General features: G+C 35.4%; 1 protein-coding gene across 2 annotated transcripts; it reads left to right on the top strand.

Moving 5' to 3' along the window:
• Nucleotides 1-1,907: 1,907 nt before the first annotated feature.
• Nucleotides 1,908-25,252, top strand: LOC140891591 (protein MOR1). 2 transcript variants are annotated; one of them, XM_073300171.1, is made up of 54 exons: nt 1,909-2,260; nt 2,423-2,528; nt 2,646-2,769; nt 3,532-3,611; nt 3,703-3,880; nt 3,976-4,040; nt 4,534-4,616; nt 4,688-4,773; nt 4,880-4,993; nt 6,323-6,442; nt 6,865-6,967; nt 8,177-8,313; nt 8,597-8,662; nt 8,739-8,856; nt 8,960-9,000; nt 9,612-9,680; nt 9,906-10,010; nt 10,117-10,222; nt 11,767-11,879; nt 11,985-12,072; nt 12,354-12,454; nt 13,925-14,032; nt 14,137-14,242; nt 14,318-14,397; nt 14,483-14,632; nt 14,716-14,791; nt 14,864-14,988; nt 15,080-15,190; nt 15,273-15,422; nt 15,525-15,599; nt 15,686-15,767; nt 15,869-15,990; nt 16,064-16,165; nt 16,249-16,323; nt 16,672-16,767; nt 16,850-16,951; nt 17,596-17,697; nt 17,854-18,036; nt 18,133-18,244; nt 20,255-20,331; nt 20,435-20,514; nt 21,279-21,341; nt 21,469-21,592; nt 21,891-22,013; nt 22,094-22,171; nt 22,315-22,473; nt 22,548-22,706; nt 22,879-22,976; nt 23,105-23,261; nt 23,331-23,447; nt 23,539-23,634; nt 23,761-23,832; nt 23,918-24,206; nt 24,645-25,252. In XM_073300171.1, the coding sequence occupies exons 1-54, from the start codon at nt 2,101-2,103 to the stop codon at nt 24,896-24,898; spliced, it is 6,066 nt and encodes a 2,021-aa protein (XP_073156272.1). In that variant the 5' UTR covers nt 1,909-2,100; the 3' UTR covers nt 24,899-25,252. The 2 variants fall into 2 exon arrangements, with proteins under 2 accessions (XP_073156273.1, XP_073156272.1); XM_073300172.1 differs by lacking the exons at nt 22,879-22,976; nt 23,105-23,261 and having other exon boundaries at nt 1,908-2,260.
• Nucleotides 25,253-26,608: the final 1,356 nt, after the last annotated feature.

The raw sequence follows: 26,608 nt of genomic DNA, 5'->3' as shown, positions 1-26,608 counted from the left end.
AATTCCAATTATAAATTCTATTTTTTACACATCAAAATTCTATCAATTGCTTTATCAATAAGCTTTTTTTTTTTATATAGAAAATATAGAACAATGTTATCTCTATTTGTATCATTCCAGAAAGTCACTAATATTTTTAGCAATTTTATTCAAATTTCATAGATCATCATCATTCGAGGAAAACAAACTACTATATTCATATTTTTAATTACGTCTATCATTTAAATAATAATATAAAAAAATTCATTCATTTAGTTTGCACTTGGAGCTTAAAGTAACTTGTTTTTTAAATTATCGTCATCAACATCCATATATATTTATTAAAATTTTAATTTTTTTTTTCGTTCCACGTCCATCAAATTACCAAATCTTTATCCCCTCTTTATTTTATTATTGTTTTTAAAGTTGTTATCAACATTATGTTAAAACTTATTCTCTTTATTTTTATTTTTATTTTTACTATTAATATTACTATCAGGGGTGAGATCGGGTCGGGACCCATCCCGTAACCCCCTTACCCGATTTCCGTCTCGATAAGATTGATATATTTTTTTCTCCCGATCCCGCACCCGAGAAGTGTCGAGACCCGAATGTTCAGGATCCCGTCGGATCGGAAGAGGATAATCCCGAACAATATTTTGTTTAAAAATTCTGTGAAATTTTTTTTTAAAAAAATTTATGAAAAAATTCAAACAATTTTTTAGTACATTGCAAATAAATTAAAATATCTTTGTATATAACCATTAAAAACTAAAAAATATTCTTTGTACATTACAAATAAACTAAAATAATTACTTGATTAATACAATAAAACATATAATTATTCATAATAATAAAAAAATAAAAATTATAACTCAATGTTAATTAATATTAAAAAAGATAAAGATAAAAAATAATTATATGGTAAGTAATTATAAAACATTAATCTTAAAACTGAAAATTATAAAAAATCTATTTTTTAATTAAAAAATATTATTAATATATTCGGATCGGGTCGAAAATCCCGCCGGGTATAGTTATCTATCTCGATCCGATCCTGAAATTGATCAGGTCGAGAAAAATCCCGACCACTTGAATCAAGAAAATTTCGGTACGGAAAAATTTCGAAACAAAAATGGGTTAAAAATCGAGTAGGGTTGGAAATTTTCTAAATTTTGCCAATCCTAATTACTATTACTATTACTATTAGTATTACTATTACTATTATTGAATTTTCATATCGTAACAAACACTTTGATGTCCTACTAGTTATATTTATATATGTACTTGTCACTATGTTTTTTTTAAAACAATCGATGACCTTAGTTATATTTCGTTTTTAAGTTTCCATATAAAATCACTCGGACTCACATGTCAGTCAGATAATACATTTATTTTGAAAATCAGTATATTTACCACAGTTTTTTTGGTCGATCTTAGTCGTTACGAACTTTAATATGGCCATATTCATTTAAATTCAAACGCTTTTTTACCAAAAATAAAAAATAAAAACGAATCGGTCTAAAAAAAAAGAACGCAGGCTGTCACCAACTTAAAAAAAGGTAAATGACAGACGTTAATATTTTTCTCCCCACAATGGATCTGCTGTGCTAACGCCATCCCAATCTTTCGATAGAAGTAGTATAATACCGTTAGATCTACTTAAGTTCATTAATGATCGAAATCGACGGTTTACAGAGCATAACGCAATTTACACCCACCACACATTAATATTCCTACTCGCGTTGGGCCCGACCTTGCCTTCAAATTACACCGCTCAACGGTAACGGTGAATCTACTCATCCACGCGCGTTTCCGAGCCTTTAGTGTACGCGGATGTGCAATAGGCTCAATGCTTCGGTGAAATTCACGCGCTGAAGAGGCTCTCTTTATTTTCAAAACGTAAAACAAATAAATAATATGTGCCCCTCTCTCTCTCTTCTCTCTCCCACATTTCGAAATCATACCGCTCCGCTCTTTACACACCACCACACCCGACCCTCATCCGAGAATTGCCGGCGCCCGGCGGAGGTTAATATCGGCGTGATTCGAATAGCAGGAATAGTCCTACAGGGGATCTTCTGTAGATTCACATCTCAGGGTGTATCTATACAGTAGGAAATGTCGGAGGATGAGAAGTTATTGAAGGAGGCGAAGAAATTGCCATGGGAGGATCGATTAACGCACAAGAATTGGAAAGTGAGAAACGATGCGAATATCGATTTGGCCGCTGTTTGCGACTCCATCTCGGATCCCAAGGACCCGCGCCTTCGAGAATTCGGTGAGGATATCGATTGCTTCTTGCTATAGATCTGGGTTTGTGATGTTTGGTATACCTATAGCTGCTCTTTCTAATGAATGGATGAATGTGGAGGCTTAATGCCAGGGATTCTGGTGTTCAAATATTTTTAAAAATTTTTCATTTTTGAATTTTTTGGTTTAGGGCCATTTTTCAAGAAGTTGGTGGCGGATTCTAATGCTCCGGTGCAGGAGAAGGCTCTCGATGCACTCATTGCTTTTTTGAGAGCAGCAGATGCAGATGCTGGAAGGTGATTTTCTGATAAATTATTGCTGCGTTATTTTATGTGTTGAATTGACTTGTTTTAAATTTGGGGTTTCGGAATATTGACGCTGCTGAGTTTGTTACTTTTTCTCATTCGGCTAAGGTATGGGAAAGAGGTATGCGATGCAATTGTGGCCAAATGTCTTACAGGAAGACCTAAGACAGTGGAGAAGGCACAAGCGGCGTTTATGCTATGGGTTGAGTTGGAGGCTGTTGATGCTTTCCTTGTACGTCTCAAATTTATAGTGACAATTGCTTTGAGTTTTTGGAATTACAAATTTACTTTAATGTTTCAAACTCTCTGCAATATTGTCTGATTGTTATATAACTGAATTGGAAAGCTTAGTGTCTTTGTTTATTCCATAACCTGTTCATATTTTCTGTTGTAAAAGGGTTCAGAATATCAGATGAAGGTGAGTGCATGTAACATGCATGATAACGGATGAAGTAAGAACAAAATGGATTAGTTGCTGAAAGAGGTGATATGTGTTAGTTTATGGGGTTTAGTTTTCCATTTGATAATTAGGACAAGCAATTCAGCTGTTACAACATGATCGAGAATTGTTAAGGACTTAAATAAGCAGGGAAGAACTGAGACTGGCCGTTTGTGATTTTTTAGAGCTTGGCTGGAGATTTTCCTCATGTCTCTAATACGATTACGCTTAGATAAAAGAATGTCTGATTAAGATTGGTCCTTATCTTCCATGCTTTCACATTCACTATCTGAGTCACGAGTCAAGTTTTATTATTTGGAAACCAGGTTGTGAACAAGATCGAATCTGTTAAATATTGCAGTATGTGTTCCATATGATATCAGAATCTTTCCTTAACTAGCCTCCAACACTTGATTCGCTTGACCCTTAGCAAGCGTGAATCTACCTTAACACCTTTTTTCGTGTGGCTTCGTTAAGATTTAGTTCTTGTTTTCAGAAGGTAATAGATAGATGTTAACGGAGTATTCTAATTGGATGAACTCTGTTTATTTGTAGGATGCCATGGAGAAAGCGATAAAAAATAAAGTTGCGAAGGCAGTTGTGCCTGCAATAGATGTAATGTTTCAAGCTTTAAGGTGTGCACATGATAGCTGTTACAGCGTTTTTCTAAATATTTTCATAATTTTGGTTTTCTTCATTACATTGACACATGGTTGGGTGAATCAGTGAATTTGGGACAAAGATAGTGCCACCCAAAAAATTATTGAAAATGCTTCCTGAACTTTTTGATCATCAAGATCAGAATGTTCGCGCTTCTTCAAAGGGGCTAACACTAGAGCTTTGTCGTTGGATTGGAAAGGAACCTGTCAAGTCGATATTGTTTGAAAAGATGCGTGATACTATGGTATGCTTTTGTTAAGTTGTTTTAGATTCTTCTCTCGCATTTATTCCTCTTTTGCGAGAAGTATTCATATCTTTGTATTCTCTTGTAATATTAAGAAAAAAGAGTTGGAGGCTGAGCTCGCTAATGTCACTGGGACTGCAAAACCGACCCGTAAAATAAGGTGATGGTTTCCTATCCACCACAATGAAGTTTATGTCATTTCACATGTATTGGAATTTCTCCTGATTGTTTTCTGTGAATAGTTATTTATATCTGCAAAGTCTGTCACACAATATCTATATAAGAACAAATGGATCTCAGATTAATCTAGAATATCAGGTGGCACCTCTTGATTTCTAGTATAAGTAGATGTTGTTTATGAATTGGATGTTGTTCAGTGGTACAGATGAGATTGTTGGGCATGCATTCTTGTGTGCCATTCCCCTTGTTTGATCTTGGTTCTTTTCTACTTCTAAATTCGTTGCTTTATGTTCCGCACTTCCTTGCAGCTGAATTAGTTGTGGCTATTACAGTGTTATTTCCTAGCATTTTGTTACAGACATCCAACTTGTGACTAATTCTTTGCTATCGGATTTGATTTTTGCACTTTGAGGTGAAGATCGTTCTTTGGTTTTTTCTTCAAAGTTTTTATTCTTTGTTATGTTATTTATCAGATCTGAGCAAGACAAGGAGCCAGAAGTAGAAACTGCTTCCGAGGTCGCGGGAGCTGGCCCTGCTGAAGTAGCTGTAGATGATAGTATGTGTACATTGAGATGAATTATGAAACCCTTTTGTTGTCCATGATCTGATGCATGTGTTTTCTGTCAGCTCCTCTGGAGATAGATGAGTATGAACTTGTTGATCCAGTTGAAATTCTTACACCTTTGGATAAGTCTGGATTCTGGGAAGGAGTGGTAAGTGACCCTCTCTTAAATCATTGGTTATTGAAGGACATATCTTGTCAATGTTTTTGTTTTTACTGTTTGTTATTTAAGTGTAATGGTTGTATTTATTTTTCAGAAAGCTGCTAAATGGTCTGAGAGAAAAGAGGCTGTTGCTGAATTGACCAAACTTGCATCCACAAAACGGATTGCTCCCGGAGATTTTTCAGAAGTTTGTCGAACATTAAAAAAGGTTGTTACCCCACTTTGTTCAAGTATTTTTCTGCAAATTTTTTTATCTTCATTTTTTGTAGAAATACAATTTTTTTTTTGTGATGATACGTCAAGTATTGGGTTTTTGTTGTTTGTTGCTGATTTGTCCTTCAAAAGATGTCCACCAGATGCAAAATCTTCTAATTATCACTTTGTTTCCGACCTTCCAAAGTCAATTTTGCCTTCCAATCTTCACATTGTGTTGTGTTATAACTAACTCACTGTAACAGCTCAAAAAACTGTCTGGTATTGTGTGGTGGATAAGCGGTGATTACTTAGTTGATCATGTATGTTTTCTAGAAGACTGTATATTACCTGTTTGGCTGTTTCTAAGTTAATTTTATGAATGTAGATTCTGAGAAAACCACAGCTATAGCAAACTCGTTTGGTCATATGTAGGTTTATGCACATCAACTTTATTAGAAAAAAAATATGTCACAGCTTCTAGATTTGGTTTTTATTCTTTATTTTTACATTGACGCTTTTATTTCTTGGATTGCTGGAGGTTTGCTGCTGACATCATATGGTTTCTGGGAGCATTCTTCAGCACCACTTTTCTAAACATGTGGTAGGCAGTGGTTTGAATCATAGTGATTAAAATAGAGGTGGAAGCTGATTAAAAGATCTGTGGTGATGGAGAAGACTATGCTGTTGGTACATGCAAGCCAATGATGGCAAAGCAGAAAAGGATTAAAATTATGTGGTGATCACGGGCATGGACAATGACATCGAATGTGTTTATTTTTATGTTTTGCTGCAAAAGTGCAATTGATTTATATTTGAAATTCAGAGGACAGATATTTTGGTTGTTGAGGGATGTCTACAATGATGGAGAAGTTAGTGCAGAAGGGAGAGTGTAAGCTCTCGTAGTGTTGAGGTTTTGGATAAAAAGAATTAAAGAAATTCTAAATGCAGGAGAGCCTGGATCAAACACACATTGCATTAGTATAGTGGCACAATTTGCTCACCCTGTCTCAAATTGGCACTGAAATTTGTTTAAACATACAGCTATGGTGTCAATTGAAACACCTTTAGCAATGGAAAGGGTATAAATCCTTCTCATTGGTAATCTGATCTCAGCTTTACCAATTCTTAAATTCTCAAATCGGTCGGTTTTTTGTTTCTTATGAACCATATCAGATCTCTATTGTTTCTGTATACACTTTATATCTCTAGTCATTTTGGTATTTTGACTTGCTCTATTTCTTGTTTTCACTGCAATATTCTTTTGCAGTAACATAAATTTTGAACTTGCCATGCCTGGAAGTTTGATGTGCCTATTGAATAAAATTTTTTTTGGACTTCGCAGATTATTACAGATGTAAATATTGCTGTTGCAGTCGAAGCAATACAAGCTCTGGGAAATCTTTCAAGGGGTCTAAGAACTCATTTCTCAAGCAATTCTCGTGTCTTATTGCCCATATTGCTGGTTAGATTATACTTCTGCATTGATTTGATGTCAAAGTTATGTACTGCAACGCTGGACATGATGGGTAGAGGGATGTCATAGAAAATATTATTGCAAAATGCTGCCCATGAACGTTTAATTTTCTATGCAGTCATGAGAGGTGAATGATTGTATTCTGCATCTGTATTATTGCAAAATACTACCCATGAATGATTGTATTCTCTAAGTATTGATCCATTTTTTTCTTTAAAAAATGAGGGGTGGACTATAGAAGTAACAACTTATAAATTTGCATCTGAGTGCCAACATCAAAACTTTCTTAGGTGAGGGTACTTGTGCCTTTAGACTGGACGCAAACTTCTGAAACACTTGGTTGATGATGAAATTATGATTCTATAACTGTTGCACTGGTTTACTGGAACTTTGCTCTTGTTTATGTATAGGAAAAACTTAAGGAGAAGAAACCAACTTTGGTGGAGGCACTTACACAAACTCTTCAAGCAATGCACCAGTCTGGATGCTTAAATCTTTCAGACATTGCTGAAGGCACGCCTTACATTTTCAATATGTTTTACCCTAAATAAATGTTTTCTGTAAAATTTTCCTGATGCTTTCGTGTCATCACATTTTACATCACCTTTTAAGATTGATTGACTTTGCATTGCTTTTACGAGTACTAATAATGTCAATTTTCTTTCTTTTCACTCTTTTTCCTGTTTTTACAATTTATAGTGTTCTCATGTCTATACATTATCGTGGGGCTGTTATTTTATACCATGGTCACATCTTTTTGTAGTTCTTTAAAATTCCATTTTTGTCATTTGTTGTAATAAAACATGGTCTTATTGATTTCATGCCAAATTGTGTTTCTTATTTTCAACTAAGCCTTTAGTGAGTTTGATTTGGCAACTTAAAATTGGATCTGTAGACAGGTTTTTGCTTTTTATCCTGATAATAAGTAAAAGCCTCAGAAGTTTCGGTAGCCGCTTCTAAAGATAGTAGCATTGCAGAAAGTTACTGCCAAGAAAATGCTTGCAAGAATGAAGAGAGAGATACTTAAAGTGAGGGAATGAAGCTTTTTGTAGCTTGTCTCTCTCTCATTTGTCGCAGTAATAAAGGACCTTGATCCATCTATCAAGTGGGTCTTGGAGAATTAGCCATCCTACTCTCCCTACTCTTGTTATGTCAGTTTCCAGTTTCATTCTTGGGCATCCTACATTCCAAACTTTCACCATTTTAGAGATGTTTCATAATTTTCTCGGGGGTGCATTGACATGTTATTAAAGTAAGCAAGGTCTTGGTGAAAGTATGACTTTCATGTTGATAGTCGATGTTATGCTATGGACTTTTCAATTGATTGGTGGGAAATCCATTGTCATTACTCTTTCCTGTAAATTCTTAACCTGTCTGGCCTATTATTTTGCTCAGGATGCATTTTATCTTGGGTTAGCATAAAAACAAAGACTGCTGCTAGTTTTGGTGTCTAAATATTAAGTGTTTGGACTAATTGAAAAGGCACTGACCTTTCATGTTGATAGTCGATGTTATGTTGTGGACTTTTCAATTGATTGGTGGGAAATCCATTGTCATTTACTCTTTCCTGTAAATTCTTAACAGTCTGGCCTATTATTTTGCTCAGGATGCATTTTATCTCGGGTTAGCATAAAAACAAAGACTGGTGCTAGTTTTGGGTGTCTAATCATTAAGTGTTTGGACTAATTGAAAAGGCACTGACCACAACTTGTTTTGTTACAGATGTAAAGACAGCAACAAAAAATAAAGTTCCTCATGTTAGATCATTGACGTTGAACTGGGTTACCTATTGTATTGAAACAAGTAACAAGGCTGCTATTCTTAAAATGCACAAGGAATATGTTCCAATCTGCATGGAGGTTAGTAAATAGCATCACAACTTGACTGCCATACATGCTGACTACTGTGTTTTAATTTAGTTTAATTTTGCTTCAGTTATTGCATCTTTCTTGCTCAATTTGAAATTGAGTTGTCGTCGCGTAAGCATGGGTTTGAAATTTGTATGCCTAAAATTAAATAGAGTATGATGGCTCATGAACTTGATTTTTGACATCAATGAAGCTACACATACAGAATATGAAGGATGGTGTGAATAATCAAATTTTGTAATTTTGATTTTGAGAAAATGACTTTTAACTGCAGTGCCTAAATGACGGAACACCTGAAGTGAGGGATGCAGCGTTCTCTGCATTGTCATCTATTGCTAAGGTATTTCTTCGGGGTTTCTGTCTCGATCTATCAATTTGATTAATTTTTTTCTCACATGCACAGTTACTTTCTTTAGATGGTTGGTATGAGACCTTTGGAAAAGTCGCTGGAAAAGCTCGATGATGTTAGGAAAAAGAAATTATCTGAAATGATTGGAGGATCGACAGTGGATCCATCCACTGTTCCAAGCTCAGGTTTAGAATTTAATGTTTGTTATCTGTCATGAGTGGCATAATATTCTGTTTTTTATTTGGTCGCATTGTCTTAACATTTATATGGATTCAAAAATAATGCCAGCTGCCAACCCATCTTCTGGGAGAAGTCTATCTTCCATCGAGGTCAGCATATGTTGCACTTACGGGAGCTTTCAATGTGGTTTTTTAAATTATTTCTAGAATTGACACATCTGAAATACTTGCAATTTTACTTGTTTCATCACATATTTATTATAGCCTCATCAGTCATCAGTTATTTGCTCAATGGCATACATTTTCATCAAAACTGAAAAGTCAAATAGACTCCCATGTTATTAAATATTAGTATGTATGAAAGACAAATTGAGGTGGCATCTGAACTGTGTGTCTGTGCATCTTTTAGCTTGTCACGGAACGGCCTATGAACTTTGTCTATTCTGTCACGTGTTCTTTTAATAATTTTGGGTTCATGTTGTTCGTCACCCTGTGTTTTTAGCTCATGCTCTAGGCTACTCTTTTTTTGTCAATACCAATTTGTCGCATTTTTAATGATACACTTCTAAATACTCATCTAGTACGCATGTGAAGGGGGTTTATCATCCACTTTCCTAGTTATTGTTACTAATTCATTGAACTTTAGATGCTCCCTCTTTATCATTCCGTATGCATTATTAATCTAATCCCTTTCTGTGTGCTGATGTTCTGATTTTACCAAGGTTGTTGGATCCTACGTTCTGTCTATTTTATTGCCGCAGGCTTCTGATGGATTTGTTAGACGATCAGCAGCCAGTATGCTTAGTGGGAAAAAACCTATTCATACAGCTGTAAGTTCTTTCTTAACCCAATTCTCACTTCCTATTGGCTGTTGTTGGTGGGTTTCCAATACAAATTGCAAGAGAAAAATGGGGAGCGCAAGGACCTCAATGTGTTTCTTCATTCTGTACTTGGTTGATGATTGTTTTATCTCCCTTGGTTCTGAGATTTCTTCCTGTCACTTAATTACTGGTTGTTTGCTCTTCCTTTTCATTGCATTTCTTCCGAATTTTCAGCCTGTTGTCAAGAAAGGTACCTCCAGTAAATCGGTTTCTACCAAGAAAGGTGACGGAGGAGGACAATCAAAAGTTTCAAAAACCGCAGAACCTGAAGATGTAGAGGTAATTAATGGGCATGCCCTCATCTCATTATAGCTTTATTGTAATGCTAGCTAGCATATATGATATCGCAATTTCATTTATTTGATTCGTGTCTCTTGATTTACAGCCAGCTGAAATGAGTCTGGAAGAGATTGAAAACAGATTAGGATCCCTTATACAGTCAGATACAATTTCTCAGTTGAAGAGTGCTGTTTGGAAAGAGCGACTTGAAGGTCCACTTCTTTGAATTAATGTTTTGACATTTTTCTTTTGTACTTTAATCTCTAAGTTTTCAGGAATTTCTTCTTTAGTCATGTTATTGGCTTTGGTAGTTAATTTTGAAGGTTTTGGGCCAATTTTTTTGCTAATTTTGCTTCCAATGGTTTCCCATTTGTATTTATATTGCCCTTTGCTATTGTAAGAATATTATAGTGAGCAAATAGGGGTGCAGGAAAATGGGTGGGATGTGCGCCTAGCAACGAATGTTACATTCAGGAGTCAATGGAAGTTTATTTCTAGGATTTATCCGACTTTTCATTCGTCAGCGAGGCCTATAGTAAAAGAGAGTGACAAGATTAGGTTTTGGGAGGACAAGTTGGTTTGGGGGGGATTCATCTTTCAGGATCTTTATCCAACTTTATTTAAGATTATTATGACTCGTAATAATCCTATTTCCTATTCTATTCATTTTGACACTTCTTCCATTTCTTTATTTCTTGTCTTGGGATCTGTACTTTCGTCGGGATTCTAGTGATAAGGAAGTGAACGGTTTGAGCGAACTTCTAGGGTCCTTAGAGAGGCTTAGTTTGGTTGAAGGAACTGCAGATGTTAGAAAATGGGTTTGGGATACCTCAGGGATATTTTTAGTTAAATCTGTCTCCGAGTCTTTCTTTTCGGATTGTGGCTTTCCCTCATTTTTTCTTTATCATGTCGTGTTTGCGAGATGATGCAAGAGAGGTGGCTCACATGCTCTCTTTGCATGAAATGGTGCGTGTTATGTTGGCAAAAGGTGGAGACTCAAGATCACATTTTTATTCATTGCCTTTGTACGAGCTACCTTTGGTTCAAAGCATTGGATGAGTTGGGTCTGGTTTGGGTAGCTCCGAGATCAACGAGGAATTATTTGCAGTAGATCTTGGACGCGACCTTGGCAGGTGGGGTCAAATTTTTTGGACGGTTGTAGTTCATTGTATTTGTTAGAGAGGAATAGGAGGATTTTTGACAATCTAGAAGATAATCGCTTGACGAATGCTGGGACATGATTATGTTTTGGCCTCTAGCTGGATCGGGAAGCACATGGAGTTTAAGATATTTTCGGTTTCATATTTAGTTATGGACTGGAGTCTTATTTGTTGTTAATACCATCCGGGGTTTGCTTTGTATTGCCCAGACAGTTTTGACCACAAAATAATAGTAAACAAAAACAGAGAAGGAATGGAACTCCCCAGAACTCTCCCAACACTTCCCTTGGTCCACTTCACAGCCCACATCCTCTCTTGCCTCTTCCCTCCTAAAAATATGCCACTTCACCTATGCTGGGGTATTCTTATATGACGATGTAATTCTATTTGTCAAAATTTATATTTTAACTGCTTATCTAATGTGGTTTTTGATTTGACTTTAATTAGTTAGTGTTTTCAAATTTTGGCCTGCGTAAGCGTTGTATAGCTTTGACTGTCATGATATCTCAAAGTGATTAACAAGTAGACTTCTTCATTGTCCGAGTAAAGCATGGTATTGATAATTTGATATGTACTTTATAAATTGTTGCTTGCAGCTATTGTGTCTTTCAAAGAGCAGGTGGAAGCAATAACCGACCTCAATCCATCAGTTGAGATATTGATCCGTTTAATTTGTGTTGTTCCTGGTTGGAACGAGAAAAATGTTCAGGTATGTATTGATCCTTGCACTTGTGTTCTTTTTTTTTTTGAAATATAACTGCAATGTTGTCATTTGAATGAATCAGCTTATCTCTGGTGTGATGTTGATGAGCAGGTTCAGCAACAGATTGTCGATATCATCACTCATGTTGCTTCAACTGCAGCAAAGTTTCCAAAAAAATGTGTTGTTCTTTGCCTTTTAGGTAAGCTACTTTTAATCATGTATCTGGCTGATGTTACCTTGCCGCTATACTTCCTTTGCCTTTTCCCCCTATATTACTTTTCTTTATTGCTGTCACTTGTGTAGTTTCTTTATTGACAGCTAGAAATGGTTTTCCTGTGGTATTTATAAAATCAAACAATCTTTTTTTCTTTGTAATCAAATGATCGACTCTGTTCTTTGCTCATATATAACTTACAAATTGAAATTACCTTTAGGTTTTCACCAATTTCTGAATTCTGCAGTGGATTAAATTGTTGGCAGGTATCAGTGAAAGAGTTGCTGACATCAAGACTCGTGCTCAAGCCATGAAGTGTCTCACTACGTTTTGTGAAGCTGTAGGTCCGGGGTTCATATTCGAGAGGGTACGTTCTTCGAAATGCTGTTGTCTAGGATGTTTTTGCCTGATCTCTCTCTCTCTCTCTCTCTCTCTCTCTCTCTCTCTCTCTCTCTCTCTCCCTCTCTTCTCGCTCTCTTTTAGTTGTTATTTTTAAGTTTTAAAATTCTATCTAGGCAGTGGATTACTGGTGGTGTTCTTTGTTCATCTAGTCAGAAGATTGTTGGGGTGTGTTACGATCACTATTATTTAAACACTACCACAAGAATGATCTGGAAATAACTCAATCCTCAACCACACACTGCAAATAAAAGGAGATATGCTTTATATTGAACTTTATTGGACCTCCGGAATTTTTTGGTAATTTAAAGGGAAAATGATGAGCTTTGATCCCTCCAGCATAACTAACTATTCGCTCCCCTGACTTAGGCCTTGGATCTTATTTGTAAACCTTGTAGCATGGGCTTATTTCTTGGGCTATTGGGGTTACCCAGCTGTGTCATGGCTTGGGTTTGCCTCTGACCCTCTTCCTCTAGCAGTGTGCATCTGTACAGATTGTGCTAGCCGACCAGCTACACCTTCAGTTTCTGCTATTCGCCAAAAGAAAGAAAGCTTAAAAACTCGTGTAAATCTTAATCATTGTTTTCTAGCCCATTCAATGACTTTCACGTCATGACCCAACCACCACTGATACCAACCTTATACTTCGTCTCTGGCCCCTCCACTAGCTGACGGGCTACACCTTCAGTTTCTGCTATTCACTAAAAGAAAGAAAGAGTTAAAAACTCATGATCCATATTATTGTTTTCTAGCTCGTCAATTACTTTCTCGTCACAATTATGAGAACACATGAAGTTAGTGCATGTAGTTCAGCATCAGGATCATATATGTTGATCCTTGGCTGATTATAGCTCAAACCTCAAGTGTTTAGTGCCTGAAGTTAATACACTGAGTGGTTAAATTGAAAGGTTATATGAATGTAGGTACTCAAGTGTTTAATACCTCTGGATGGTATATGTTGATCCTTGGCTGATTATAGCTTCTATCCTTTTGTTCTGGGTGTTGAGGATAGAAACTCAACCAAGGTAGTTATTGTACTTAAGGTCAAATTCCAGAGAGTGTATCCGAACATCTCCATTTACAAATTGATATTTGTGGAAGATACATTTCTATGGCGAAAGAAAGGGTGGCAAAAAAAAAATGAAGCTTATTTGCTTCGTTTTATTAATTGTATCTAGACCTTGATAACATTATAGTTTCCTATCAAAAAATAAATTGTATCTAGACCTTGATAATTTCTATACTTGTGTATAATCAGTCATTTGGGAATTAAATAAATTTTGTACTAAGAACAGTTGGGTCATTTTTCTTAAGTGCGATGGTAGAACTGGCGATTAATTTTCTACTAACGCATGCACGACAGTTATTTGTTGCAATTCGATTGAGGGTTTTGATTCTTTTGACGACCACTCTTCTGGATATTTTTCTTTGGTGTCAGCTATATAAAATTTTGAAAGAGCACAAGAATCCCAAGGTTTTGAGTGAAGGTCTATTGTGGTTGGTTTCTGCCGTTGAGGATTTTGGTATTTCATATATTAAACTGAAGGTTTGTCATGCTACTACTGTACACAAATTTATCAATTCTGATTTTATTTTCTTCAGTTTTGTGCGAAAGACATGTTCAATATCTGGTGTTATTTGTTTTTACAGGATTTAATCGACTTCTGCAAGGATATTGGTTTACAATCTAGTGCTGCTGCCACTAGAAATGCTACTATTAAACTTATCGGTGTTTTACACAAGTTTGTTGGTCCAGGTGATACATGATTTTTGTAATATTATTCATGCTATTCAAATGGTTACAGTACTGACTGGATACTCTCCTTACTAGACATTAAGGGATTTCTCTCAGATGTAAAACCCGCTCTTTTAAGTGCGCTTGATGCTGAGTGTGAAAAAAATCCTTTTGAGGTGAGATTTTGTTGCTGAATGTTCTTCCTCATCGCCCTTGAATCAGTTACTTTGTGCTTCACATTTTTTATTTTGCTATCTGTAGGGGACGTCAGCAGTTCCGAAGAAGACTGTGAAAGTTACTGATGCTACATCATCCTTGGCTTCTGTTGGGGTAGATGGCCTACCACGTGAAGACATTAGTGAAAAGATTACCCCTTCCTTGTTGAAAGGCCTTGAATGTTCAGACTGGAAGGTATAATGCTGTACAGATGTGATTTCTGTGAAGTTTGTTTGCCATTTAAAGGGCCATCTAGTACTGAATGTATTTTGTTCTAGATCCGTTTGGAGTCCATTGAAAGTGTTAATAAAATTGTGGAAGAGGCCAACAGACGTATTCAACCGACTGGAACTGGTATAACTAATGTTTATATTCAATAAAATATCAAAGCTCCTATGTATATGTGTTGATTTGTTCTTCTTCCAGGAGAGCTTTTTGGAGCTCTAAGAAGCCGTCTGCATGACAGCAACAAAAACTTAATCATGACAACTTTGTCCACTATTGGTGTTCTTGCGTCTGCAATGGGACAGGCAATCGAGAAGTCTAGCAAGGTCCATTTCTCTGAATTTTTCTGTCATCTGTTATCAATTTTCTCAGAACTTTGTTTTGATTCTCATTCTACTTTAATGTGGTCACGTGCAGGGCATTCTGTCAGATGTTTTGAAATGCCTTGGTGACAATAAGAAACAAATGAGAGAGTGCACTCTGAGCACCTTAGACTCTTGGCTTGCTGCTGTTCATCTTGATAAAATGGTTGACTCTAAAGAACTTCTCTCATTCCTTTATCGCCTTGCACTTTTTCTAATATTCATAATGTGGATGTCTTTTTCTTTAGGTCCCTTATGTTTCAGCTGCTCTTACTGACACTAAGCTTGGTGCGGAAGGGCGCAAGGATCTCTTTGACTGGTTATCTAGACAACTTAGCGGATCAACTAATTTTCCTGATGCTATACATTTGCTAAAACCTTCTGCATCTTCTATGACGGTATTTATTTCTTCATCTAAATTGTTTATCTTTTTGAAAATTTTCATTGTTCGCTTTCATCTGTTTAAGTTTTACTTGACACGTTACTTGGTTAACCGCCAGGATAAATCAGCTGATGTTCGTAAAGCTGCTGAAACATTGTTTAGTGAAATATTGAGAATTTGTGGACAAGAAATGGTATGTGGATTGCGACTGCTTTACTGGGGAAGATCCTTGATTTCCCACAGAGATAAGTTGTGTGGTCTCATATATTTTTCTTGTAGGTGACAAAAAATTTGAGAGATATTCAAGGGTCTGCCTTAGCTATTGTCATTGAGAGATTAAAGCCACATGGGGCTTTTCAAGGTATATTATTCTCCAGCCTCCCCACCTATCTTCCCGAGAAGGAAAGAGTTGTTTTGTATCTTGTAGTTGCTTTTTGTGCTTAGTTTCTTGCTGGCATGCAGAAAGTTTTGAGCCTGGTCGGACAGCTTCTTCTGGCTTGACATCCAAAAACAGCTCAAAGGTTGGAAAGGCCAATGCTCATGGTGATCGTGCATCACGACATGGAAACAAGACCGCTCCTACAGTATGTTTTCAATTGATAAGTGCTATTTTTTGAACTAGTAACATGCTGATTGAGTCAAATTTTGTCTGTGTAGAGAACTATTTCTACAAAGGGCTCAAGACAAGAGTTAATTATGTCCGTTCAAGACATCAGCTTGCAGTCGCAGGCTTTGCTCAATGTCAAAGATTCAAATAAGGTATACATGTTGAAAATTGGTTCACAGCAGTTTTGGTGATCTGTGTGCATGCTGCAGATATGAATTGTCCGATTCTCGTGCAGGATGATAGAGAGAGAATGGTTGTTCGCAGATTTAAGTTTGAAGAATTACGTTTAGAGCAAATTCAAGATCTTGAGGTATTCTCTTTCTTTTTGTGTATTTATTGCTTGGTTTTGGCTCTTTATACTGGAAACTTTCTGAAGTTTGATTTTACTTTTCAACCGATAATCATCGTGAACCAAAAATTCCATAATACCGATTTCTGCTGCATACTACCCTTGTGATCAATTGATAATTGCGAATAGCGTGATAACCGAAGTGAGATAAGATAAATTGTGCTTCTTTCAAACCCTACATTTTGATCTGCAGTCTTTTAGTTTGCAACTCCTTGTAGTCTTAGTGGATGACAGCCTGATCAGGTCTCTTATGTAGGTATAGGATATCAGTATCACTGGGATTTTTAACTACTTCTCATGTTTCATTAGAATGATCTCATGAAGTATGTCCGAGAAGATTTGCATAGGCGTCTGTTAAGTGCAGACTTCAAGAAGCAAGTTGATGGAATTGAGATGCTACAGAAGGTATTTTTAGTGTCAGTTTGTTGTTCTGCTAACATCTCTACTGATTGGGCAAACTTGACATGGCATTCTTTCTGCGTTGCAGGCTCTTCCCTCCATAAGAACGGAGGTAATTGAAGTTTTGGATATACTTCTGAAGTGGTTCGTCATGCGGTTCTGTGAATCCAATACATCGTGCCTATTAAAGGTATAACCTAGTTACACAGAAACCTGTCCGTAATGATTAGAGCATCAACTTGATTGGTGGTGTATGCATTAAGTTTGATTTATGCTGTTCTGGATAATATACCAGCCAGACTAAAAACCATCTCAAAAAACAGTTTATTTATTTTTTAAATATACAAAATTAAAATAAGAGAGAAAATATGTCCAGAATTAGAAATTTGAATCAACTAAGACAAGTCAAAATGTAATTTTGCTTTTTGAATGAGTCAAACTTAATTACCATCAGTATTTTTTGCTCTTTAGTTTTGAACCTTTGGTGCTACACCCCTAATTTTTTATTTTTTTTTACGAATTTTCACTTTTCTCTCTTTCAGATGCCACGATACTGATGTGTGGAGATTTTGGCTTACTTAGATCGATGGATCTTTATTTTAATCTTGATAGAAGTAAATCATATTTAACTTTTCTGTAACGAATAAACTTGTGCATGCCTAATTTTTAGAAGTTAGAATAGTTTGAACTATTAATGAGTGATCAAATCCTTATGTTGTTAAACGTACTAAAATATATACCAAAGGCTAGAGTGTCCTATTAATTATGCTGATTTTTCATCCACTTTTGGAAACTGACTTGATTTCTTTCATGTTCTTTGAAAATGTGGATAAGGTTCTGGAATTTCTACCTGAACTTCTGGACATGTTGAAGAATGAGGGCTACACAATGACTGAAGCAGAGGCAGCCATTTTTCTTCCTTGCTTGGTTGAAAAGGTAGCAATTATTTTAGTTATCAAGTTGGCTATTTATTTGAAATCCTTTGATCTGTATTTACGGTTTTGACTGTAACTCTTATTTATAATATCTAGTTTTTATGCATTCCGTTTGCCTTCCAATCCCATCTTAACCACAATAGCTAATGGGTTGCAGTCTGGGCATAACATTGAAAAAGTTCGAGAGAAAATGCGGGAACTGATGAAGCAAATAATCCACACGTATTCTGCGACAAAAACTTTTCCTTATGTTTTGGAAGGCTTGCGTTCTAGAAACAATAGGACACGGATTGAGTGTGCTGACCTTGTCGGATTCTTACTGGATAATTATGGAGCTGAGGTAATATTTTAACAAGGCTTGTGTAAGGTTTTAAGATTATTGAGGTTTGATTCACGACTAGTCAGACATTCTATACATTATTTATTCCATGATCAGATAAGTGGGCAGTTAAAATCCTTGCAAATTGTCGCAAGTTTAACTGCTGAACGAGATGGTGATGCCAGGAAGGCTGCTCTAAATACTTTGGCCACTGGATATAAGATTCTTGGTGAGTTTTGTATCTTTATTAATGCGAATAGAAAAGCAAATTTCATTATGAACAATGTCCTATAGTGTGTAGCCGTGTCTTAATCTTTTGAGATGAAATTAGAAGAAGGTGATTAATCATTTAAGACAGGACCTGCTGTGGGGCCCCGTAACAACCCTATAAGGTGATGAAAATACGGGCAAATTTAAAATTTATGTATTGCTTTAAACTCATGTTCCTTCATTTTTTTTAAAAAGAAAACTGGCTGCATTTCTTCTTAAATATGAACATATAAAGACACATAATACATGCCAACTATCAATCCAAACAGTGGAAACAGAATCATACCAAAATACATATCTTATCTGCGAAAAAAAGCATGCTCTAGAAAATAACCACAAAAATACATACTTCTTTCGGGTCACAGCCTGTCAACAAAATACATATATTTATTACATGAATGATAAATCGTTGGCATGCTTATAATCTATAAAAGATAATTATATCACAAGCATGAAAAAATCCTAGGATCCGGATGTTCCACCCTAACATTTCTCTTTTCCGTTCCAAGAAGTAAACTCGATCCCGTATTATCAATCATCAAGCAACATAAAAATAAGACAATAGCCGGAAAACCGGTGAACATTATCCAGTATGAATGACGATAATGAAAAGGAGCAGTAAAACTGTAAAAGATAGAAATAGAATCTGAAATAAATATGTAATGCAATGCTGACCAGTGTAAATTTGGGTGATCAATGGAATCTGGATCAATCTCTGTACATTGGAAAAATAACAGGATACCCAATCTCTGGAGTGGCGTGCTTTAGCCACAGGTCTCTCCGACATCCTCCTCTCGAGGTGGTTCTGTGTGGCACGGCTCTCCCGGATTACGATTTATCCACACTGACCAAAGCTATGATATCACCGGTCCCCCTATAGCCCCATATATGTCTTCTGTCTCAGGCTAATCAGCCAAAAAACATTCCATTTCGATTTAAATTCGAGGAGTTATGCTCATTCTAACACGACATTGTCAAGCACTACAAAATCCGGTTCACACCCATCTTTTCCAACTTTATTTTCTTCAATATAATGCCTCGGGAACATATACAATTAATATTAGGGTTTATAAATTTCGGGTATTAAACTGGGCGGCTTAGAGAAATTATTTCATTCACTGTTTTTATGCTGTGAAAAAAGCCTTTGGCACTGGGTAACGGAAAGATGACTTCTCTAAATGTGCTTTCAGAGCCACGCAAGCATGCACAAAACCTCATATATCATCATGAAACTACTGGTACACCTACAAAGGAAACTATCTATTTTCCATTATTTTGAGTATCCGTGAAATTTTATAGTCTTGGAGCCTGGACCTAAACTTTTTTTTTTTTGAAAAAAAAAACGTCGACAAATCTAACTTGAATGTGTCAAAATATGTGCTTTAACTTAATTCACAACCCAATAATAAATATTTTTCTAAAATGAAAATTTTACCGGAGTTTTCTGTATCAAGTGCTTTAACTTGGAAACAGTGTCATTTGTCAATCATGCATTCATAAATAGTGTTCAGAAAATTCATTTAATAACAATATGATGTGTTTTATTCAGATGAGTATCGATTAGTCTGTGACAACTAGCAATCCAGATATCATACCAATGCACTCCCAGTTTCTCTGGGTTACCGAAAAAACTAATCTAGAACTGGTCCCTAATCCTTTGGGCTCTTTTGGTAGATTTTGCTTGTAGTGCTTGAACACCACCCTGACCACACCCAAAACAAAAAAGAAGGCCTAATTCCTGGTAGCCTGCAAAATATATTTGTGTGTGTTTTAGAATTTGTTGCAGTTGTTGGTCACAAATAGATAGTATTCATTTCTGAACCAACCTTTTGAAAATAGAATGGAGTCTCATGAATATTAAACTCTAGTATTCAAGTGAGATCTTTGCTTTTTTTCTTCTAATGAACTGCTTTTGCTCTTTCCTTACCCAGTCTGTGTCTAATTTTTTTGTAAATAATTTGTCCATCAGGTGAAGACATTTGGAGATATGTTGGTAAGCTTACTGAAGCACAAAGAAGTATGTTAGATGATCGATTTAAGTGGAAGGTTAGTACATTATTATGCTAACTGTTACCCAATCTACTATTATTTGTTCATTCCCACTTCCCCTTACTGCCATATAGTTAATTCGTTTACTTGCAATTCCCAGGCTCGGGAGATGGAGAAAAGGAAAGAAGGAAGGCCAGGGGAAGCCAGGGCTGCTCTAAGGCGTTCAGTGAGGGATAATGGGTATGTTTTAATTTTTTATTCATAAAGGTGTTGTATATAAAGTATGTTGCTTTTGTTTATTTGAATTTGAATTTTTGAGTTGTCATATCTGGTTAATAACTCTGAGAGTAGTTACATTCAACTCTGTAGATGTGGCAAGACCTTATCGGTGAGGAAGTTTATATGATGGAAGAAAATGACTAATCATTTGAAATATTTAAGTTTATATTTCCTAGAATGATTAAAGATCCTCTTAAAGAAAAAGTTCACTAAATAAAAATACCAGTACCTACGTCCTCATTGGATGGCTACTGGTTACATCTTTTGTTGCATCATATTAAACTTTTGTCGCATCTTATATAATTAGCCATTTATATCTTTCATTTCTGAAGTATTTTTTCCCACTTTCCCAGTATTTGGTTATGGAATAAAAAAATCATTGCTCTTATGCTTCAGTAATGCTTTTGTGATCCACTTAAATTGGAATGAATAAAATATATGCTTAATTTTGTTTCGAGCAAATACAATTACAACTCTAAATGTCAAATGACTCAAATCATATGAGAAAATATTGAATAAAATTAATTTATATGACTGTATCTTTTGGATTGATGAAAATGAGGAGGTGAAATGTGTTTGGGGGAAGAGAATGAAAATGAGGATAGCGTTTGTTTGCTTTTGGGTGATGGAATTTGTTTCCCTAAAATGAAATAAAACTATTTCATAATTGCTATCGTTTTACTCTATTATGTGTGGTAACTTAGTAATTGTATGATGACCTCCAGGTCTGATCTAGCTGAGCAAAGTGGGGAAGTTGCTCGCTCTGTGGCTGTCCCAATATTAAACAGGTATCTGATTTTATTCATCTTGGTCAATCTGAAGGAGGATACACATAATCATTCACTTCACCTTGAGCACTTCATATTCTTAATAAACACTGGTTGTTTGCTTTATAATTAATTTTTTGTATACTAGGGAGAGTTATGGTCATCATGAAGTTCAAGCAGAGAAACTTCAAATCCATCAAACATATTCTGGTGTGGGTCCCACAGACTGGAATGAAGCTTTGGATATCATATCTTATGGTTCACCTGAGCAGGTTTGTTTTGGGTTCTTATGTTTGAGTACCTTGAATGTTAATTTGGGAGTGCATTGCTACGGTCATTTGTGCATTCGGCTTCAAAAAATTACCCTAGCCTTTTCTTGTTTCTTTTAACATCTGCATCAAGTACCTTTAAGTTAATTGAGCCTACAATCTCTTAGATAGAATGTCAACTTTGACCCACTGCATATAAGATGTAATCTAGATTACATGACTGTACAATCTGAATTTTGACAGCATTTAATAGTTGAGGTATAGTATATATCTTACTCATGAATTGCAATTTTGTCTACAGTCTGTTGAAGGAATGAAAGTTGTGTGCCATGAATTGGCACAGGCAACTGCTGATCCTGAAGGCAGCAGTATGGGCGATATAGTGAAAGATGCTGATAGACTGGTCTCATGCTTAGCAAAAAAGGCAATCACCTTGTTTATTTCCTTTTTTGGCAGGGCCTCCTATTTTTATTCCATGTGAACATCTCTTATATTTTGTTTCAGATAGTGAAGACTTTTGACTTTAGTCTCAATGGTGCCTCATCAAGGTCTTGTAAATATGTCCTGAACACTCTCATGCAGGTAGAGGCTCTCCTTTGTCTTCATAATTTTGCACGTCGTTCCTGTTTTTGTCTTGGTTGAGTGAATAAATATGAACCGTTGAATTTAGAAAACTGAAAATTGAGACAGGAAAGAGATCAATCATTTTGCACTTGTTGATGCAGATTTTTCAGAACAAGACACTTGCTCAAGCTGTCAAGGAAAGCACTCTTGATAGTCTCATTACAGAACTGTTGCTTTGGCTTTTGGACGAAAGGGTTCCACAGATGGATGATGGCAGTCAACTTTTGAGAGCACTGAATATTCTGATGTTGAAGATTCTGGTAAACCTTGATAATAAAGTTCATCTACTAGGCAAAAGCAGGTTTTCTTAAAATACTTAATATTTGATCTTCAGGATAATGCCGACCGTACTTCATCCTTTGTCGTGCTTATAAATCTCTTGCTACCACTTGATCCATCAAGATGGCCATCTCCAGCAGCAAACGAGTCACTTGTAATTAGAAATCAGAAATTTTCTGATTTGGTTGTTAAATGTTTAATCAAACTTACTAAGGTGATGTTTGTTGTTTAATTTGGTGATTTTAGCATCTGTCATGAACGGCTCTCTTGCATCAAATATTTCATGACTAGCAAAACTAATGTTCTTGATCATCAGAAAACATAGTTTATGTACTTATTTGTTTGAAACCTGGTGATTTATCTGCATCACTTTATTATATTTATAGGTGTTGCAAAGTACAATATATGACATAGACCTTGATCGCATACTTCAAAGTATCCATATATATCTACAAGAACTAGGAATGGATGAAATACGGAAGAGGTGCTAACTTCTCTCTTAAATCAAAAACATGTTTTCCTAGCTTGCTGATTATGTTATGGGTGAGCCAATGTATATTGTTTACACACACTCAAATTCTTACTACTCTTTGCCTAATGAATTTACTGTAGAGCTGGGGCTGATGACAAACCACTTCGCATGGTAAAAACTGTTATGCATGAGCTTGTTAAGCTTCGTGGAACTGCCATAAAGGGTCACCTTTCCTTAGTACCGATAGACATGCAACCTCAACCTATTATTCTGGCCTATATCGATCTTAATCTTCAAGTATGTATGGAATACTCTTCATAATACGGTTCCTGAACATTTCAACTAATTTGTAAGTTATCTCTACAGACTTTGGCGGCTGCTAGAATGTTGACACCATCTGGGCCTCTTGGGCAAACTCACTGGACTGATTCGACAGCCAATAACTCAGCACCTGCAACGCACTCTGCAGATGCTCAATTGAAGGTACCTGATCTCGAGCCATGTTTTTCGTGTTGGTTTCTCCTTTATTTTGCTCATGTATTTTCCAATATAACTCTTGGTGCGTGTGTAACAGCAAGAATTGGCTGCAATATTTAAGAAAATTGGTGACAAACAAACTAGCTCAATTGGTTTGTACGAACTATATCGCATTACACAACTCTATCCTCAGGTAAATTGTTTGCAACACCAGAAAAAAACTTCTAGTCTGTCATACATTAGTTACGTAGAGATCTCCCTTTAACTCTATAATTTATTTCAAATTTTGTTTGACTACAATCTCTAACTCTGCTCGCAGGTTGATATTTTCTCTCAACTGCAAAATGCCAGCGACGCGTTTCGAACTTACATTAGAGATGGTTTATCACAGGTTTTCTTCATTTTTTTCTAAAAGAAGGTATTTAAAAATATTGTTTAAACATCGTTTTGTGATGTGTAGTCTCATTCTCTGGCAGATGGAGAGAAATGCAGCCGCGGGAAGGACGCCTTCGAGTGTACCCCTGTCCACTCCTCCCCCAGTGACACTCAACCCTTCTCCAAGATTTGGAGCTCTGTCTCCTATAAATACAAATTCATTAAATGATTCAATGAATACAAATACAAGAATCGAACCCACAAACTTCACTCTACCACCATCATACGCTGATGATCGGCCTGTTAATACCGTCTCACCAAGAGGTCCCACATCTGATCAATTGGTATTCCAGCATTTAGATGAGTCAAGAAATGACATATTACCATCAGGTATATAGCCTTTCTTCAATTTTTTATGAACGAATGGAATTCTGCTCATTTTCTCAAATTCAAGCCTGAGCTTGAATTTTTTTTAGCCCTGCTCAAAGCTCAAAAAATAAGCTGTTATGTGTGAAATTCGAATTCTAACTTGATTCATGTGGTTTTAATTTAATTATTGAATTTTATGAATCAAATGTTTAAATATGGGTCGAAGTCAATGTATCATTTACATTTTATTAGTAAATTTGAATTAAATAATTCAGGCATGAAAGTGTGTTTGAGCGTGTTAGCGCTCAGCTTGTGCTTGTGCTTGTGGAAAACAAATAAAAATTCTAAGTGGCTTGAAAAGTGGACTAGCTATATGGTTTTTTGGCATCCTAGTTATGAGCATGGCCAAATCGTGCTTCAGTGAGAATAAGATCGCCTTATAATTTACTTTAACTGCAGTTACAAATGGTACATTGGATGCGATCAGGGAAAGAATGAAGAGTATCCAATTGGCAGCAGCTCAAGTGAATCCTGAGCCAAGGAACCGACCACTGGTACAAGTGAATGGAAATGTTAGCCATCCATATGGGGCGGAAGGGCACAGTGCCAATAATCCTACGCAGAGCGGTATCCTTCCTATGGATGAGAAGGCGTTGTCCGGCCTCCAGGCTCGTATGGAGCGATTAAAGAGTGGATCTTTCGATTTTATGTAGTAAAACATACCCTGAGATCTCCTGGTGATTCATTTCTTGTTAGCAGATGATAATATTAAATGGCGATTCGAAGAGGCGAATCCTCTTCCATGATTATATATGCAGTTCTAGGCGCATGAAGGTTACATACAGAACTCTAAATTTTGTGTAGTTTTGATGTGTTAGCATTTATCTTAGATGGAGGGCAATGCCCTATGGTATCATACTTGACACGTGTGTTATTGATGTTATTTCTCGTTTCTTGCCTTTTCCTTTGGGAAGGGGACAATAATGTAGTCAAGTCTCGATTTGATCACATTTTTCCAATACGCGTAGTCGCGTACTTGGATATTTGTGTATAAAGGTTTTTTTCTATGTATATACCTTTTCATTTGCGATTGTGATTTCTAATATATACAACTGTTTGATAAGAAAAATAAATGGGTGAGACAAAAGTGTTCTAGACAAATAAACCTTCCTCTGCATAATCTTTTTTAAAAAATAAAAGTAAATCTCAATTGTGTTTTATAGCTTTGAAAAATATGAAAAACAAGCCTTGAATTAAGGGGGGAAAGTTTTCTTTGCAACGAATTTTATTCAACTTGATATTTTTTGGTTCAGTTTCGTGATGGTGTAGTTTCAGTTTTTGGGTCTATTATTATTAACGTAGAAATAGGTAATTTATACCTTATTTTTATGTTAATTAATAATTTGACATAAGATAATAAAAAAATGCTATAATCGTTATACATATGTTTGCATGTTATTTTTAAATTATAAAACCATTTCATACTTGTACTAATATATATATATATTTCTACACTCATCTTATAACAATGTTTTTATAGACGGATTGTTGATCGAACCGATTTATCTTAAAAAAACAGTTCAATCGATCGAATAATTTCAACCAGACGGTCGAATCAGAAAATTGTTTATATAATATAATATAATGAATAATATATTTTAAATTTAAAAAACCCAAAAGATGTTTATAAAAGGACAAAATATATTTATCATGGCTTGAAAACTAAATAAATATATACATATATTAAAAATATCAATTATTGTATGCATGTTTTAAATATAATAAAATAATTAATTTTAAAAAATATAGTATTAGTAAATAATATTTTAATGAAATATAAATTTCAAATAATTATGTATATATATATATAATATTAAATTTTACATTTTAAAACTAAAAAATAAATTTTCAAAAAAAAATAAAAATTCAGAAACCGAACAGGTTTTCCGGTTCTCGACGGGTTCTTGACCAATTTTGACTGGTTCTGAACGGTTTGATCATTAAAATGATTTTTGGTGTGTTTCGGACCAGACATGTGACCGTATTCAGTCGAATCGGCCGGTCCGATTTGAAAACACTTACTTATATCATATAGTTGCCAAGAGTTTCATTTATTATTATTTTTATTTTCTATAGTGAAATAGATTACATAAAACTAAATTAAAGCTGGAACTTATAAAATTCGAAGTTATAATAAAGTGTCTGTAACTCTCAAATATATTTTTATAATTTCAAAACTAATACGTAACCTTGTATAACATTTATTGTCAAATAAGATAATAATGGTTGATTTATAAAATTTGCCTCCAATTACATCATTTACCTGTTTTTAACTACTGTATAGGGAGAAAATATATCTTATTTCCATATAAGAAAATATGGTATCAAGGTTTACTGGTAAGAAAATATAAGAAAATGTCGTA

This window comes from Henckelia pumila, chromosome 3, assembly GCF_033568475.1.
Source record: "Henckelia pumila isolate YLH828 chromosome 3, ASM3356847v2, whole genome shotgun sequence".
Classification (NCBI taxonomy): Eukaryota; Viridiplantae; Streptophyta; class Magnoliopsida; order Lamiales; family Gesneriaceae; genus Henckelia; species Henckelia pumila.
Note: the sequence above shows the minus strand (reverse complement) of the source record. Positions and strands in the feature narration are given on the sequence as shown.